The sequence below is a fragment of the Trichechus manatus genome, unplaced genomic scaffold (genome assembly GCF_000243295.1).
Source record: "Trichechus manatus latirostris isolate Lorelei unplaced genomic scaffold, TriManLat1.0 scaffold00065, whole genome shotgun sequence".
Taxonomy (NCBI): domain Eukaryota; kingdom Metazoa; phylum Chordata; class Mammalia; order Sirenia; family Trichechidae; genus Trichechus; species Trichechus manatus.
This window is the reverse complement of record NW_004444001.1, coordinates 7,791,516-7,807,954: the sequence shown is the minus strand read 5'-3', so window position 1 is coordinate 7,807,954 and position 16,439 is coordinate 7,791,516. Positions and strand designations below refer to the sequence as shown.

The following is a 16,439-nucleotide window of genomic DNA, read 5'->3' as shown; positions in this document are numbered from 1 at the left end:
TTGTCTTGTAAAGTTAGGGAGTAATCCCTTTCATTAACCCAGCACTGTGGGCCAAGCACTTTGGTCAGTTACTCCACAAGTGTTTGTGTTCTTCCTATGTGCTAAGCACTGTCGTAAACCAGTTGCTGTTGAATTGACTCTGACTCTTGCAACCCCATGTGTGTCCAAGTAGAACTGTGCTCCATAGGGTTTTCAGTGGCTGATTTTTCGGAAGTTGCCAAACCTTTCTTCTGAGGCGCCTCTGAGTGGACTCAAACCTCCAGCCCTTCAGTTGGCAGCCAAGCACGCTAACTGTTTGTACCACCCAGGGACTACTGTTACTACCTTAAGAAACACCTAAAACTTCCCTTTTGCTGTTGAGTGGGTTCCAACTCACAGCGACCCTGTAGGACAGAGTAGAACTGCTCCATAGGGTTTGCAAGGCTGTAATCTTTACGGAAGCAGGCTGCCACATCTTTCTCACACAGAGCGGCTGTGGATTCAGACTGCCCACCTTTTGTTGAACAGCTGAGTGCTTAACCGCTGTGCCACCAGGGCTCCTTATCTAAAATATAGTGGCTTAAAATAATGACAACTTTTACTTTGCACACGAGTTTGCAATTTGGGCTTCGCCAAGACAGTGTCTGCTCCATTTGATACCAGCTGGGTTGGCTCAAAGGCTGGGGCTGAATTCATCTGAAGGCTCATGTGGCTGTCAGCTGAGACCTTAACCTATATGTGTGGCCTGGGCTTCCTCACCACATGGTGGCTAGGTTCCAAAGGCAAGCAGCAAAAGCCAGGTGGAAACCATTATCACTTTTTTTTAAAACATTGGGGTGAAATTCACATAACATAAAATTAACAATTTAGTGGCATATGGAGCCCTGGTGGTGCAGTGATTGAGAACTCAGCTGCTAACCAAAATGTCGGCAGTTCAAATCCACTAGCCACTCCTTGGAAACCTATGGGGCAGTTCTACTCTGTCCTATAGGGTCGCTATGAGTTGGAATCGACTTGATGGCGCCTAACAGCAACCAGTCGCATATAATACATTTCACAATGTTTTACAGCCGTCACCTCTGTCTAGTTCCAAAACATTTTCATCACCCCAGAAGGAAACCCCCTACCCGTTAAGCAGTCATTCTCCATTCTTCCCACTCCCAGCCCTTGGCAACTACCAGTCTGCTTCTGTCTTTGTGGATTTACCTATTCTGGATATCTCATATTAAAAAATCAGAAAAAAATTAAATATAATCCAGCCAGGATTATATTTGTCTTTATACCAATAAGTAATAAAATATAATTTTAAATATTTTTTTATGGAGGAAAGGGCCCATGAAGACAAAAGTGCATAGGGCCCACAAAAGTCATAATGTGGCCCTGGATGTGGCGTCAAGGAAGGATTTTTGTTTCATTTTAATAAGAGTGATGATTCCTTACAACCAAACACTTCAAGGGACAGAGTAGCAGGGGCGGGGGATCTGGGGACCATGCTTTCAGAGGACTTCTAGGTCAATTGGCATAACAAAGTTCATTAATAAAATGTTCTGCATCCTACTTTGGTGAGTGGTGACTGGGGCCTTAAAAGCTAGCAAGTGGCCATCTAAGATGCATCAATTGGTTCCAACCCACCTGGAGCAAAGGAGGATGAAGAACACCAAAGTCACAAGGAAAGTATTAGCCCAAAAGAAAGGGCCACATAAACCAGAGTCTTCATCAGCCTGAGACCAGAAGAACTAGATGGTGCCCAGCTACCACCAATGACCGCCCTGACAGGGAACACAATAGAGAGTCCCGGATGGAGCAGGAGAAAGGTGAGGTGCAGAACTCAAATTCTAGTGAAAAGACCAGACTTAATGGTCTGACTGGGACTGGAGGAACCCCAGAGAGCATGGCCCCCAGACTGTCTGTCAACAGAGCACTCAAACCATTCCCGAGGCCAACTGTTAAGATTCGACTGGACTATGGGACATAAAATGATAACTCATGAAGAGTGTGCTTCTTAGCTAAAGTAGATACATGAGACTCAATGGGCAGCTCCTGTCTGGAGGTGAGATGAGAAGGTAGAGAAGGTCAGGAGCTGGTTGAATGGACACAGGAAATCCGGGGTGGAAAGGAGCGTGCTGTCACAGTATAGGGAGAGCAATTAGAGTCATATAACTATGTATGTATACATTTTTGTATGATAGACTAACTTGAATTGTAAACTTTCACTTAAAGTGCAACAATAAAAAAAATTTTAAAATGATAATTCCTGATACGAACTACAACATGGATGAACCTTGAAAACATTATACTGAGTGAAATAAATCAGTCACAAAGGGACAAATATTGTATGATTTCACTCACGTGAAATGTGTAGAATAGGCAAATGTATAGAGACCAAAGTTTATTAGTGGTTACCAGGGGCGAGAGGGAGGCAGGAAAGGGAGAGTCATTACTTAGGGGGCACTGATTTCTCTTAAGGATGCTGGAAAAACTTGGAAATGGATAGTGGGATGGTTGCATAGCATGATGAATGTAGTAAATGTCACTGAACTGTACACATAAAAATGTTGAAGTGGAAGATGTTACATATATTTTTAACAAAATAAAAGAGTGATATTAAAGCATGTCTGAATGCTGATGGGAATGATCCAGTAGAAAGAGATTGAGAATGCAGAAGACAAAGGGAATTGCGGAGGTAAAATCCTTGAGTAAGCAAAGAGAAATGGGCTCTAGGGAACAGTGGAGGAGCTGGCAGGTGGAGGAGTGGAAAAGGGACACAGATACAAATAGGTTGGTAAACATTGTGGTGGGAAGTTTGAGGTAGTTGCGTGAAGCACCTATTTCTCTATGAAGCATGTGACAAGGTCATCAGCTGAACATGGGATGAGTGGAGAGTTTGAGAAGAGGAAACGTTGTGGAGTAGTCATCAGAGAGCTGGAAAGGGAACTTAGCAGGAAAGAGTATGCAGTAGGATTGTCTGGCATTATTTGAAGTATGTGCAGCTAGCATGATTTTCTGATTTTCTATGGCAATGTTCAGCTTCTTGGGTGCAGGAAGGTGTTCGTGTATAGTTAGTGGATAACTTTAACCGGGGTCAGATTTTGTCAAGTGAGTAGTCGGAGGGAAAGAAGGGCACAAAAGTCAATGTTATGGCGAGGAAATGGCAAGAGTGCTAGGCTATGGAATAAGGAGGAAAGTGAGGGTCTGAGAGAGATGACAGATGGTAAAAGAAACGTAAATCAACAGATTGGGAGCCTAGTTAAGGTTGGTGAATTATTGAGGTGAAGGTGTTACAGTGAGTGAGCTGGAAGGAGAGGTGATGATGATGAAGGAATGCAGTGCTTGAATATTTCTGGGGTGGGACAGAAATTGATGATAGCAAAGTCTAGGGTAGTGATTCTCAAATCTTTAGTGTATGTTGGAACCATCTGGGCCCACCACCACCACTTGCCATTGATTTGAATCCAACTCATAGCGATCCCATGTGTGTCAGAGCAGAACTGTGCTCCATAGGGTTTTCAGTGGCTGATTTTTTGGAATTAGATGGTCAAGATGCCTCTGGTGGGCTCAAACCTCAACCTTTCAGTTAGCAGCCAAGCATGTTAACTGTTTGCACCGCCTAGGGACTCTGGAATCGTAGGGGGAAGGGGGGATGGCACCTGAGAATTTGCATTCTAATTAGTTCCCAGATGTTGCAGCTGCTGGTCCAGGGACCATATATGAATGGGAGGCCAAGGTGGAGGGGAAGAAAAGTTCTTTGGAGCTAAGGAGATCAAGGACCTTTGTGTGGGATGGATCATCTATCCAGTCGGATGGTGAAGTCACTAAGATGATGCTTTGAGCCAAGTGTTGAAGTCACTTGGGAATGATGACCACAAGGAAGGGTAAGTGTGCGTGAGTGTGTGTGTGCGTGTATGTGTGTCGGGGGGTGTTGAGTCTGACATGGCTTCTAAGGGGCTGCCATGACTGAGGGAGAAAAATGAACAGACCACTAGAGACAATAAGGAGAAGCGCAGAGGACACCAACTCTACTCTCCAGACCCTGAGGTCTGTGGGAGAGAAATCTACCAGTACTTGAAAGGACAACAGAAGAAGGAGGGTTCCTATTTCAGGAAGAGCAAGAATGTTAAAAGAACTTTGAGCGATGTGGATGTGCGGGAGGCAGGGAGTGGTGAGAGAAGGGATCAGGACTGGAGACGTAGTCAACAAATCAGGGATGAACGTCCAATTGGGACAGGCAGTGTTGCCTCTGAGGCTAACTGCAGACTCACTGGAACGATTGCCCCTAATTTCTTCTAGAAAAGTCAGTGCTCCAGATCTTCTGATTTCTTTGAGATGTCATTTTGACATTAAAACAAACATGAATATGTAATTTGATTAGAAAAAAATTGCATGAATCTTTCATAAAGAAGTAAGAGTTTTCAAAGATATTTTAGGCTATGCTTCCAGATCTTTGTCACTGTTAGTACTTTGGAAGGAAAGTAGGAAAAGCCTTAGCTGTAGGTATGAATCTTGGGTGAAGGGTGTCAGAGGGAGGTATTTGTACTCTAAGTCAGAAAGTGAAAAAGTTCTAAGACTCAAAGGCAAGGTCTCTAGTGGAGCTTCTGGTACTGTACTGGGGCTGAGATAACTTGAGGACAGAGCAGCTCACCTAGAGTCCTTCATATTACAGATTCTGCTGTTCTACCTAGACCACGTGGGAAGGGGGAGCCCCAGGTCACCAGCAGATTCTATTTTATGGGCTTGGAGTTGGTCTCACTTCTTTTCCAGACTTAGGAATCTCTTGTGTCTCCATGAAGGTCTTCTGTAGAGCTATGTGGTGCCCAACTAATGGGACAGGGAGAGAGCGTGAGATGGGAGGGTCCCAGGCTGTCTTCCCAACTCTTCTTCATTCCACCTTCCTGCTGCCTACCTCTCAGCTTCCTCCCATTTTCCCTCCTCAGAATCTGCTGGTCTGCTCAGTTGCTTGGTTGGCAAGGCCAAGGGGAGGGGTGAGGCTGGGGGCATTTAGCAGCCTGGAGGTCAGACTTTCTAAGAGGATCCTCTAATGATCTTAGAACAGCTTAGCTGGCCTGGACCGGTGCCCCCACCCTCCACCCCTTGCAGCCTTTCCCCTACACTGCCTATCATGTTCAGTTGCCCAGATGATGAAGAGGCTGGTTAAGCAAAGGAAAGAAAAGAGCCATAGCCTAAGGAATCAGTCCGCAGAGGCTCAGAGGAGACACCCTTGTTTCCTACGTTCCTCTGGCTAGGATGGGGCAGCAGTTGAGCTGGGAGGAGGTGGAGGTGGCTGGTGAGATGGACGTGACCGAGCTCCAGGAGTGGTACAAGAAGTTCGTGGTGGAGTGTCCCAGCGGCACACTCTTCATGCATGAGTTTAAGCGCTTCTTCAAGGTCACAGGCAACGAGGAAGCCACCCAGTATGTAGAGTGCATGTTCCGAGCCTTCGACAAGAATGGGGTAAGGTACCCTGGAGGGGAGAACCAGTGGCCAGTCCACCTGACCCACTTCTCACCCTTGAGCAAAAGGAGCATCTTCATTCCTCCCAGCTCCTCACTCCTCCTGCTCCTCTCCCTGCTCTTTTCTCTCGATCTCCCTCTCACCTTTTCTGTCTTACTCTTTCCCCCGACTCTTCTCTCTCTCTCTGTCATCTTGTCTCTTCACATCTTTCCTTACCTCCTCTGAGTCTCACCTGCCCTCCTGAGAGCTGAAGGTAGGCTAGGCAGGACAGACAGTCCACATCCTCTCTTTGTGTATTTTTGGTGAAGTCTCTGCAGCCCATGGACCTGGTTTTTACACCCACCGGAGCCCGTGTAAGGAGCCCTGGTGGCACACTGATTAAAGTGCTTGGTTCCAACCCATCAGCCTCTCCGCAGGAGAAAGATGTGGCAGTCTGCTTCTGTAAAGATTTACAGCCTTGGAAACCCTAGGGGCAGTTCTACTCTGTCCTATAAAGTCGCTATGAGCCGGAATCAACTTAATGACAGAGGGTTTGGTTTGGAGCCCCTGTCACTCTAAACATGCAGAACTAAGAGCTGTCCCAAATGAGATGAGCTATCTTGGGATAGACTGTGAGCTCCCCTTGTCGGAGTTCTTCGAATTGAGACTGGTCGGTTCTTCCCCATCAAGACACTGGAGGAGGCACTACACTGACAGGGAGATAGAAGGGATTATTGCAAATGTCCCTTTCAACCCCTCTAGTCATGGCAGATTCCATGAAACCATTCAAATTGCAGGATTTCTTTAAGCCCTCCAGTGACACCAGTAGCGAAGAAGGTAATAAATTTTGAAAACACATACCTGGACATTGAACTTAAAAATCGACACCCTTCAATTATTCAAGGCCGTCCAGTTTGGTGCCCCTGCGATCTTTTAAACCAGTAGGTCTACCTCAAATACCTATTTCACTTCAAAAAATTTTGAGGGGGTGGGTTGGACCTCGGCAACTAACCTGGAGAAAGCCTCAGTACTTCACTTCTTAGTGAGTGGAGGACTTCACTGGCTGGCCTTTCGAGGCTGAGTCATGGGGAACGCCTCTGCAGGTCTGACCCCATCTCTGGAAACTGTCACTGCACACTCCCTCAGTGTCCCTTCCCCAGGGTGGGGAGGGTGGGGTCAGCATCTTCAATGCCACAGAAACCCTCTTGGAAGGGCACAGAGCTCAGAGGAAGCTTCCCAAAGCTCCTTCTCTCCTCCACTGAGTCTCATGGCCTTCCTGTGAAGAAGAGGGGTAGTTTTTTGTTATTCAAAATAATGAGAAAACCATGGCAAAAGAAAGTGAATTGATTTGCCCACAGTCATCTCCTCAGAGGTACTAACTCCCAGTCAAGGGTCCCGGCCTAGAAGATAATTTGTGTGTGTGTGTGTGTGTGTGTTTCTAAGAGAGAAAATGTTGCTTTTTTTTAAAAAAAAGTATTGACTATCATAAGAAAAATAAATAAATAGATCTATGGGAATGTTCGTATGTTCTTAGGTGCTGTCGAGTTGGTTCCAACTCATAGCACCGTATGTACAACAGAATGAAACACTGCCCAGTCTTGCGCCATCCTCACGGTCATTGCTATGTTTGAGCCCATTGTTGCAGCCACTGTGTCTCCATTTCACTGAGGGTCTTCTTCTTTTTTGCTGACCCTCTCTCCTTTACCAAGCTTAATGTCTTTCAAAAGACCTCTGTAAAGTGTTAAAAAGCAAAGATGTCACTTTGAGGAATACAGTGCACCTGACCTAAGCATGGTATTTTTCAGTCACCTCCTATGCAAGTGAAAGCTGGATAAGGACTAAGGAAGACTGAAGAACTGATGCATTTGAATTATGGAGTTGCTGAAGAATATTGAATCTGGGAAGATTTAGCATCATAAATATATCAGTCCACCCCAAATTCATCTAAAAACTCAACACAATAACAATTGAAGACCCAAAAGGAATTATTAAGCCCCTGGGCATAATACAACTATACTCTTTATACTTCATCTCCTCGTATAAATTAGCATATAATATTCATCAATTGCTTTTTTCCTTTTTTTATAACTATTTTATTTTGATAGATTTCAAACTTACAAAAAAATTGTTAAGAGTAATACAAGTAATTCCCATGTACAATGTACCCAATTGTTTACAATATATATATGCATAACATACATTGTAGAGAGATAAATATATATGCATGTATATTGCCACCACCAGCTATACTGCCATCACCACCTATACTGCCACCACCACCTGTAGTGTATATATATATATATTTATAAAATACATGTATTTTAAAGAAAGTTGGAGACATCACACCCTTTTACCCCTAAGTATTTCAGTGTGTATTTCCTAAGAACAAAGACATTATCTTAAATAACCTAATACAATTATCAAAAGCAGGAAATGTAACAATTCTATTATCTAACAGTCCATATTCAAATTTGGTCAATTGTCCCAGTAATGTCCTTCATAGCTTTTGCTTTTCTTCTTTTTGTCTGATCACCCTTTGCATTTACTTATCATGTCTCCTTAGTATTCTTTAATCTGGAACCTTTAATCTCAGCAGTTCTTTCTTACTTGACCTTGACGTTTTTGAAGATTGCATGCCAGTTATTTTGTAGAATGCCCCACAATTTGAGCCTGTCTAGTATTTCCTCATGATTTGATTCAGCTTATACACTTCTTGCAGAAATACCACAGAAGTGATGTTATGTCCTTCTCAGTGCGTGATATCATGGGTGCGTGGTGTCAATTTGTCCTATTACTAGTGAGGCTAACTTTAATCATTTGCTTAAGGTGGTGTCTGCCAGGTTTCTCCACTGTAAAGTTACTATTTTTCACTTTGTAATTAAGCAGCGTCTTATAGGGAGATACTTCCAGACCAAGTAAATATCCTGTTGCTCATCAAATTTTCATCTACTGGTTTTGGCCTCCAGTGATGATTTTCTAGTTCCGTCCTCCCTTCGTTATTTCTTAGTTGGTATCCTACTATAAGGAAGAGCTGTCCTAGAAGGTGTTTCTAAGTCCCTCTGTCAGGAACTCAGTCTTCTTTCTTTTCCCACTTAGCATCTCTCTCCAATTCCACATCCTGCTCCACTCCTCACTTTGGTGCAATCTTTGTATCAGGGAGTCCCATTTCTGGGCACTTAGCCTGATATTTCTAGAGTAAATAAAAGCAAAAGAGTTCATAGCTCTAGCTGACATTTCAAAATATGGAGTGATAGAAATACGGGTTTGATGGAGGCAAGGAGATAGGAACACGTTGTCCCTAGTACTCCTTCCATTGAACTCTCTTCCCCAGCGGTTGTCCTGTGATGAACTGAAATGAAGGAAAAGGGAGGATGAAGAGTAAATGGCATTTAGGATTATTGTATAACATGCACTGGGGGGGTGGGGGGTGGGGGTCAGGGCTGGTGCACAGATGAAGTCAATTCAGGGGGAAATGAGGCAGATAATCTCATAGAAAAGATCACACCCCATCACATCTGCTCTTACTCTTGAGTAGATAGAGGGGTTTCCGTCACTCTTAGGCCTCTCTGGGTAATTGAAGCTGACAAGAGCCCGTGCACAGCAGATGAGATTAGTCCCAGCTGGAAATGGCCCAGAAATGGCCCTGGGGTTTGAAAGAACCTCACGGGTGAGATCACTTGTCAGGAAGGGGCCAAGGAGTCATTGTAGAAACTGTAAGGCGTTGAAAGAGGATGTGGTGAGAACAGAAGGTTCTAGACAAAGAATGAGGGAGAATCTAGGGATTTGTCTATGGTTTGTTTTTTTTTTTTGTTTTTGTTTTTTTTGATTGTTTGTTTCTCCCCTGGGTGCTAGACACCAGGCTAGCTTTTTAGACAGAAATAGACCTTGAGTGAAAAAGGGAAGTTCTTGAAACTTGATGAACTGGGGAAGATGTGTAGCTTGAAAAGTTCTGCTACTTCCTGACTGGGTGGCCTTGGGCAGCTTATTCAGCCTCTGAGTCTCAGGTTCCTCATCTGTAAAATGGTGGTAACAGACTTGAGGGAGATGATGTATGTAAAGGAGATGGTCCCTACCAGCTGTTTTGCAGTTTATACTCAATTATCATTAAAAAATGAAACACAAGATCAGTTCATAGTAAGCTTAATAAATAATAACTATGAATGAAAATAGTCCTTGGAAGAACAACCACTGCTAAGAATCTACCTATAGGAATTACCAGAGGTGTAAGAAAAATATACATACAGAAAGATGCCCATTGTGTAACATAAAATATTAAAACCATGTTCAACAAGAGGGAATGTCCAGTACTCCCACCAAAAAAGTTATGGTTTTAAATAATTTCTAAAGACATGGGAAAATATTAAATAAAAATCCAGTAAGTAAAACCATAGAAACTATCTGATTTCAATTAGGTAACTATACGCACGGGGAAACCCCCGGAAGGAATTATACAAAAGACATTGAATAAAACACTTTAGGTATTGGGGTTAGGCTGGTTTTATTTTCTTCTTGATTTTTCTTTTTAATTTTGATAGAATGTTCTTGTTTTCTTCTTTGATTTTCTTTCTTTCTTTTTACTATTTCCCCCATTTTCTCCAGTTGCTCAAACTTTGCTCACCCAGGTGCTCTTGATCTGTTGTTGAGTCTCCTGAAAGGCCTGACCCACTGGGACAGAGGTGCTCTGGGCGAGTCGTGTTATTTCTGATTACAGTGTCACTTCTGGGGGTGCTGATGACTCAGATTTTTAATTTGGAAAGCTGACATGCCAACCCTGGAACCATGGCCCAACTACCCACTGTGGCATCTGCCACCCCTAGCACCAGCATTCCACCACAAATTCATTTGAAATAGAAAAGCAAGAATGTTCTCCCCTCCATTTATCATTTGCTGTTTTTGGAATAATTGTTACTGTTACATTTTTGTGAGAGGAGTGTTCAGAGTCACAGGAAAGTAACAGCTGACACCTTAGAAGTGGACTGTGCCTCTTCTTCCTCTGCCCAATTAGCCCCTGAGCTCTGACTCCCCCTTCTCCTCCTGGATGGGGGCAAGGCTGCAGGCCCATCCTTCCTTGTAATGTCCAACCTGTGGAGAGGCCTAGAAGCTGAGGGGGAGCTGGAGCCACTGCCTGTCTGTCTTCCCTCAGGCTCAGGTTGTAGAAGCCTCCAACTTGAATGAGAAGGCAAAGGGAATTTTCAATGTGAACACTGCTTTCTCATCTCCTTTCAAAACTACTTTAGCACCAAATTCAGATTGAGTCCATCATTGATTCATAAATATTTATGGGACCCCAATTCTGGGCATATGTGGCACTGGGTGAGGCGTGGAGGGGAAACAGAAGCAATGTGAGCCCCACCCTATTCTCCAGGAGCTTATAATGAGACATATTTACGAAACAGTTATATGTGACAATACTAAAACAGGTAGTATAGATAATAGGCACTGTGAATGTTAGAGTAGGGAGAGAGAGAGATCACTGTGGCTGAGCAGTCAGAGAACAAAGGCTTCCTGAAGGAGGAGACCCTTTAGCTGAGCCTCAAAGGATGAGTAGGATTGGGTGATCACGTTGTATTGTTGGGTACTGTTGAGTTGATTCCAATTCATAGTAACCCCGTATGACAGAGTACAACTGCCCCATGGGGTTTTCTTGGCTGTAATCTTTATGGGGAAGAAGCCCTAGTGGCGCAGTGGTTAAAGGGCTTGGCTGCTAACCGAAAGATTGGCGGTTTGAACCCATCAGCCACTCCAAGGAAGAAAGATGTGGCAGGGCAGTCTGCTTCAGTAAAGATTACAGCCTTGGAAACCCCATTGGACAATTCTACTCTGTCCTATAGTCTCTATGAGTTGTAAGCAACTCGACGGCAGTGGGTTTTTTGTTTGTTTGTTTAATCTTTATGAAAGTAGATCGCTAGGTCTTTCTCCCGTAAATCCATTGGGTGGGTTCAAGCCACCAACCTTTCTGTTAGCAGCTGAGCACTTAATCATTCGCACCACCAGGGCTTTCTTGGGTAATCATAGGGATTGGGAAAGGATTCCAGGGGTGGAGAGCAGCATGAGCAAAGATGCAGAGACCACATTGATTGCAAAGAAGAGGAAAAGCCCTGAGTTTAAGGAATGGATGGTCTTGAATAGGGCTCACATCTGCTCTCTGTGGAGGTCTGGGGGCCTTAGGAGCTCCTACTCTCAATGCAGGACAACACCATTGACTTCCTGGAGTATGTGGCAGCCCTGAACCTTGTGCTGAGAGGCACTCTGGAGCACAAGCTGAAGTGGACCTTTAAGATCTATGACAAGGACCGCAATGGCTGCATTGACCGCCTGGAGCTACTGGACATTGTGGAGGTCAGTGTCTCTGCCTGGACACCTGAACACTTGAGCTCTGAGGGCTGCCTGGAGGTGGCCAGCTGAAATGGAGCTCCTGGGGCTGGGGTTGAGGAAGAGAGATTGAAATCATTCAGTGTGTTTTCTGACCACAGTGGAATTAAACTAGAAATCAATTACAAAAAGATAACTAGAAAATCCCTATCTGTTTGGAAATGAGGCAGTACACTCCTAAATACCCCAGGAATCAAAGAAATAATTATACACACACACCAGAAAAGTATTTAAACTGAATTTTATATTAACTGAAAACATGTCATACCAAAATTTACAGAGTGCAGCTAAAGCTGGGTTTACAGGGTAATTTATAGCCTTAAAATGTATATATTAGAAAATAAGGAAGACTGAAAATCAATGATCTAGGAAGCCATCTCAAGAAATTAGAAAAAAGAAGAGTAAATTAAACTCAAAGAAAGTAGAAGGAAGAAAATAATTAAAAGCAGAAATTAATGAAAAAATAGAAAACAAATACACAAGAGAAAAAATGAAGTCAACAAAACCTCAAGTTGATTCTTTAAAAAGACTAATAAAACTGATAGACCACTAGCAAAAATGACCACAGGAAGTAAAGTGTCTGCTCTATCCCAGATTGATACCTTACCTGTGTTAGCCTGTTTAACCCCCACAACTATATTATGATGTGGGGATTGTTAGCCACATTTTTTAAGTAAGGAAACGGTCTCACAGAGGTTCTGTAGTTTGCCCATGTTCATATACCTAGGAAGGGCTGGAGCAGGACTTAACCCCTGAGGCTCACAAACACCTTTAGTGAGTGCCTACTTTGTGCCAGACGCTGTACTAGGCAGTGAGGCCAGGGATCAGGAAGTCACAGCCTCTGTCCTCAGAGAGTGTCCAGTCTAGCAACCAAGGCTAGTCCTCACATTTATCTTTCTCTTCTCAGTGAACATGGTGCTTTCACATATGTTATCTCATTTGGAGAGAAAACAGGGCAAAAGAGAAATCTCTTTTTTCCCCTTCAGTCCAAACACTTGTATCTCCTATCATTCTATTTTACATGTATACACACATACACACATAAATATACCGAATTTTCTTCTCTGACTCTCTAAAATGGAGTGCAGACCACTGGAGTATTTCCAGCTCTAAAATATTTAATTGCAGTGGCTTAATCATCCCTCATTAGAGCCCTTGGGTTTTGGGCATTGATGCTCACATGTCAGGCCAGGAACTCCTCAGGTGGAATGAGGCCCGTGGGACTCAGAGAGAACAGCCTTAGGACAGGTCAGTTTTTATTTGGATCTGGATCATGTGATCCCAAGACGAGCAGCCTGGGGGGCCAGCCCTGGAGAGGGGGTGCTGAGGGATGTGGGTCACAGGGCTTGCAGGGCCTCCCGTCAATGCAGCTGGGTTTTCTCTGGCAGGCGATCTACAAGCTGAAGAAAGCCTGCCAGGTGGATATGGAGGCCGAGCAGCAAGGCCAGCTGCTCACGCCTGAGGAGGTGGTGGACAGAATCTTCCTCCTGGTGGACGAGAATGGAGATGGTAACAGGGGCGGAGATGGTGGTGGGGAGGGCTGCCCACTCTGTAGCACCCCTCCGCCCCTACTTTCTGGCTGTGTGACCTTGGGCAAAGCCCTCCACTTTTCAACGAGTAGTACACCCATCTGTGAGATGGGGGTGGAGAGGATTGTATGAAATAACAAGTGATGTCAGTAGCACATGATGTTTGTAAGAGTGATTAAAACTCCTATAGGACTTGATGATGGAGGCCAGGTAAGTGTAATAGGAGCTTTGGAGTCAGGTAGGCCAGGATGATACATTTAATCTCTTGGCTGGTCTCAATTTTCTCATCTGGAAAGTGGGGATAATGATAGTGATTGAGAAGAATAGGATATATGAAGTATCCAGTTGCTAACGAGTTGCTTCTGACTCATGTCGACCCTATGTATTTCAGAGTAGAACTGTGCTCCATAGAATTTTCATGGCTGTAATCTTTTGGAAGCAGATTGCCAGGACTTTCTTCCAAGGTGCCCTTGGGTGGGTTCAAACTGCCAACCTTTCGGTTAATAGCCAAGAGCTTAACTGTTGTGCCATCCAGAGACTTGAGCCCTTCTCTCTGCAGCTCAATGCCCAGCCCCAAGGCTGTGCAGGGAGACAGCTGGCTTATAACACACCCGAGAAGAGACCTCAAGAACCTGTCAGCTCCACCCAGTATTTCAGGGGTATCATGGGGCAAAAGTAAATCCTCAACTCATTTGCAAAGACAGCCCCTTTTAAGTTCTAGGAGACTCCTGGAGAATTGGACAATCAACAAGCCTACCTGCTTAGCACCTGAAACCACAAGCTAGTTTGTGTAAGAGGTATAGGTACACCCGAGGGAGAAAAGTTTCTCCTGCCCCACCTCCCTTTCTTCCTCTCTCCCGGAATGATCTTCTCTCCTACCCCTTGCTCAGGCCAGCTGTCTCTGACCGAATTCCTGGAAGGGGCCCGCCGTGACAAGTGGGTGATGAAGATGCTGCAGATGTACGTGAGTCCTGGCAGCTGGATCTCTCAGCAGAGGCGGAAAAGCGCCATGTTCTGAATGGTTGGGCCCTTGGGAGCCTTGGAGAAGCCCACAGTCCCCCTCCAAGACTCCAAGCTCACCTAGGTTTGCCAGTAGTGGGAGGGTCCCTGGCTCAGCCCCTTCATGCCCACTCTTATCCTGGTTCGGACTTTGCTCTGTGTAGGGGGGTGAGTTTGGGAGGGGGGTGACTGCTGGGCCCGAAGTGGCCAAGAGAGCACTGTCCATTTCAGGGGTCTTTATTGGGTGGTGGAGGGAACTGGGTTACTCTCTCCTTTCAGTTGCTCCTGGGAGAACAATGCCTTGGGAGGGTTGTGGAGCCCCTACAAATTTCTAGGTGGCTCCCAGCTAGAAAGATAGGCCAACAGAGGGGTGGAGGCTCCCATAGACCAAACTGGCAATGAGAACCCACATACTCACAGGGTACAAAGCAAAGACCAGTAGAAGGCAAGGGCTGGAGGGGTTGAGTCTGAAGAAGAGGTAGGATAGGGGGAATGAAAATTACATTCCCCCCCACCAGGATCCTGAGGGGTCTTCATGGGGAGGACCCTTGCCTCCTCCTTCTCAGGGCCTCCTTCCCAGAGTGTCAAGAAGGGAAAATTGCAGCAAGTGAGGTAACTGTGGTCTTCCAACCCCTTGGAGAGGTGGGACATGCTTAAAGAGGCTGTTTCAGCTCTGCCCTGTCAACCCCCAGCCTCCCCCACCCTTGAATAGACCTTCCCTGATTCCAAGCCATAAGCTGAATGTGTCTCCTTAAAGAATGGAGGAAACCATCTCTCTGTCTCTGGGGGAAGCTGTCTGTTTCTGAGGGGAAGTGGGGCCTGCCAACCTGGGTTCTTGGCCAGGCTTTGCCTCCAACCATGCTGTGACCCAAGACAGGCCACTTCTCCCTCACCTCGGTCATCTCATCTGCACAGTGAGCAGGCTGGACTGAACGAGCAGGTTTTACATTATTACTTTTTTAGATGTGGAGTTAGATTTATCATACAGTCTCTTACGTGCAACCCCAATACAGAAACTAGATCAAAATGGAGCCACCCTGTGTGAAAACAGATAGTGGTGATGGTTGTATAACATGATGAACGTAGTTAATGTCACTGAATTATACATGTAAAAAAATTGAAATGACAAACGTCCTCAATACCACAATAAAAAATAATAATAATAAATTTTTTAATGGAGTCACCCTGGTTGAAGGGGAATGGAGAATTCAGACCCCAGCGCGCCCTGGAGCCTGAGGCACCTCTGAGAGCATGAACTGAAAACCAGTGCCCCTGGGCCAGTGTCACCTCTGAGGGATGATCTGAAGTGGTTCCTGCAAAAACGTTTGCTTTAACTTGAATAGATACCTTTTTATGTTGATGTATGAAAAGTAAAACACACTTACAGAACGTGCAATTTCATAGGTACCTTAGTCATATAATTTTCTTTAAAAATAAATTTTAGGAAAAAAAATTTAAAAATAAATTTTAGGTAAAAAACTAGCTGATTAAAAATATTAACATGATGAACATAATGTCACTAAATGTACATGCGAAGATTGTCAAAATGGCAAATGTTTTGTTTCACCTATATTGCAATAAAAAAAGATTAATAATAATCTAGGTGGTACACAGAGAGGCCCCAAATCATGGAGGTAATACATGAATGAGGTTGGGAAATGTTGTTCTAATTTTTTACAGATATTTTCCCAGCTCTGACCTTCAGGATTTCCCAAGAGGCAGTAGGCAAGAGAGAAGGAGTAAAAATGTCAACTCTTTTTTTTTTTTCAGCTGCCCCTGGCATTTACCTCAGTCTTCCTTCCATGTCTGTGTTCTTGCCTTGACTGACTTCCCATCCGGGGGGGGGGGGGTCCAAGTGATGGGCAGGATGAGTGTGAGCAAAATGCACCCTCTCGTCCCCACAGTGGGACTCTCTCCAACATGGTGTCTCACTCTCCTTCCCTTTGTTTTCTCCCTCCCACCCCTGGACTTTTATTTACTCCCTGCACCTCCCCACATCCAGCTGAAATGAAGACCCAAAGCTCAGAAGAAAGAGCATCTTTGAAAAAATAGACCCCACAGCCCCAGCCCCCATGTCTCTTTCCAGGTTCCTGTGGCAACCAGGCAGCTATAACTCAGGGGCACAGCTGATAA

At 44.7% G+C, this 16,439-nt stretch overlaps 1 protein-coding gene across 1 annotated transcript; it reads left to right on the top strand.

Annotated features, from left to right (window-relative positions):
- The first annotated feature begins 5,220 nt into the window (after positions 1-5,220).
- GUCA1B (guanylate cyclase activator 1B) lies at positions 5,221-14,325 on the top strand. Its single transcript, XM_004379455.1, has 4 exons — positions 5,221-5,427; positions 11,596-11,745; positions 13,167-13,287; positions 14,198-14,325. Exons 1-4 carry the CDS (start codon positions 5,221-5,223, stop codon positions 14,323-14,325), a joined length of 606 nt encoding a protein of 201 aa, XP_004379512.1.
- Positions 14,326-16,439: the final 2,114 nt, after the last annotated feature.

Excerpts from the sequence above, each read along its gene's own strand:
- GUCA1B (XM_004379455.1), top strand. The coding sequence starts at position 5,221 with ATGGGGCAGCAGTTGAGCTGGGAGGAGGTGGAGGTGGCTGGTGAGATG. Across the intron at positions 11,746-13,166 it reads AGCTACTGGACATTGTGGAG|GCGATCTACAAGCTGAAGAA; the intron begins GTCAGTGTCTCT and ends TTTCTCTGGCAG. Across the intron at positions 13,288-14,197 it reads GGTGGACGAGAATGGAGATG|GCCAGCTGTCTCTGACCGAA; the intron begins GTAACAGGGGCG and ends CCCCTTGCTCAG.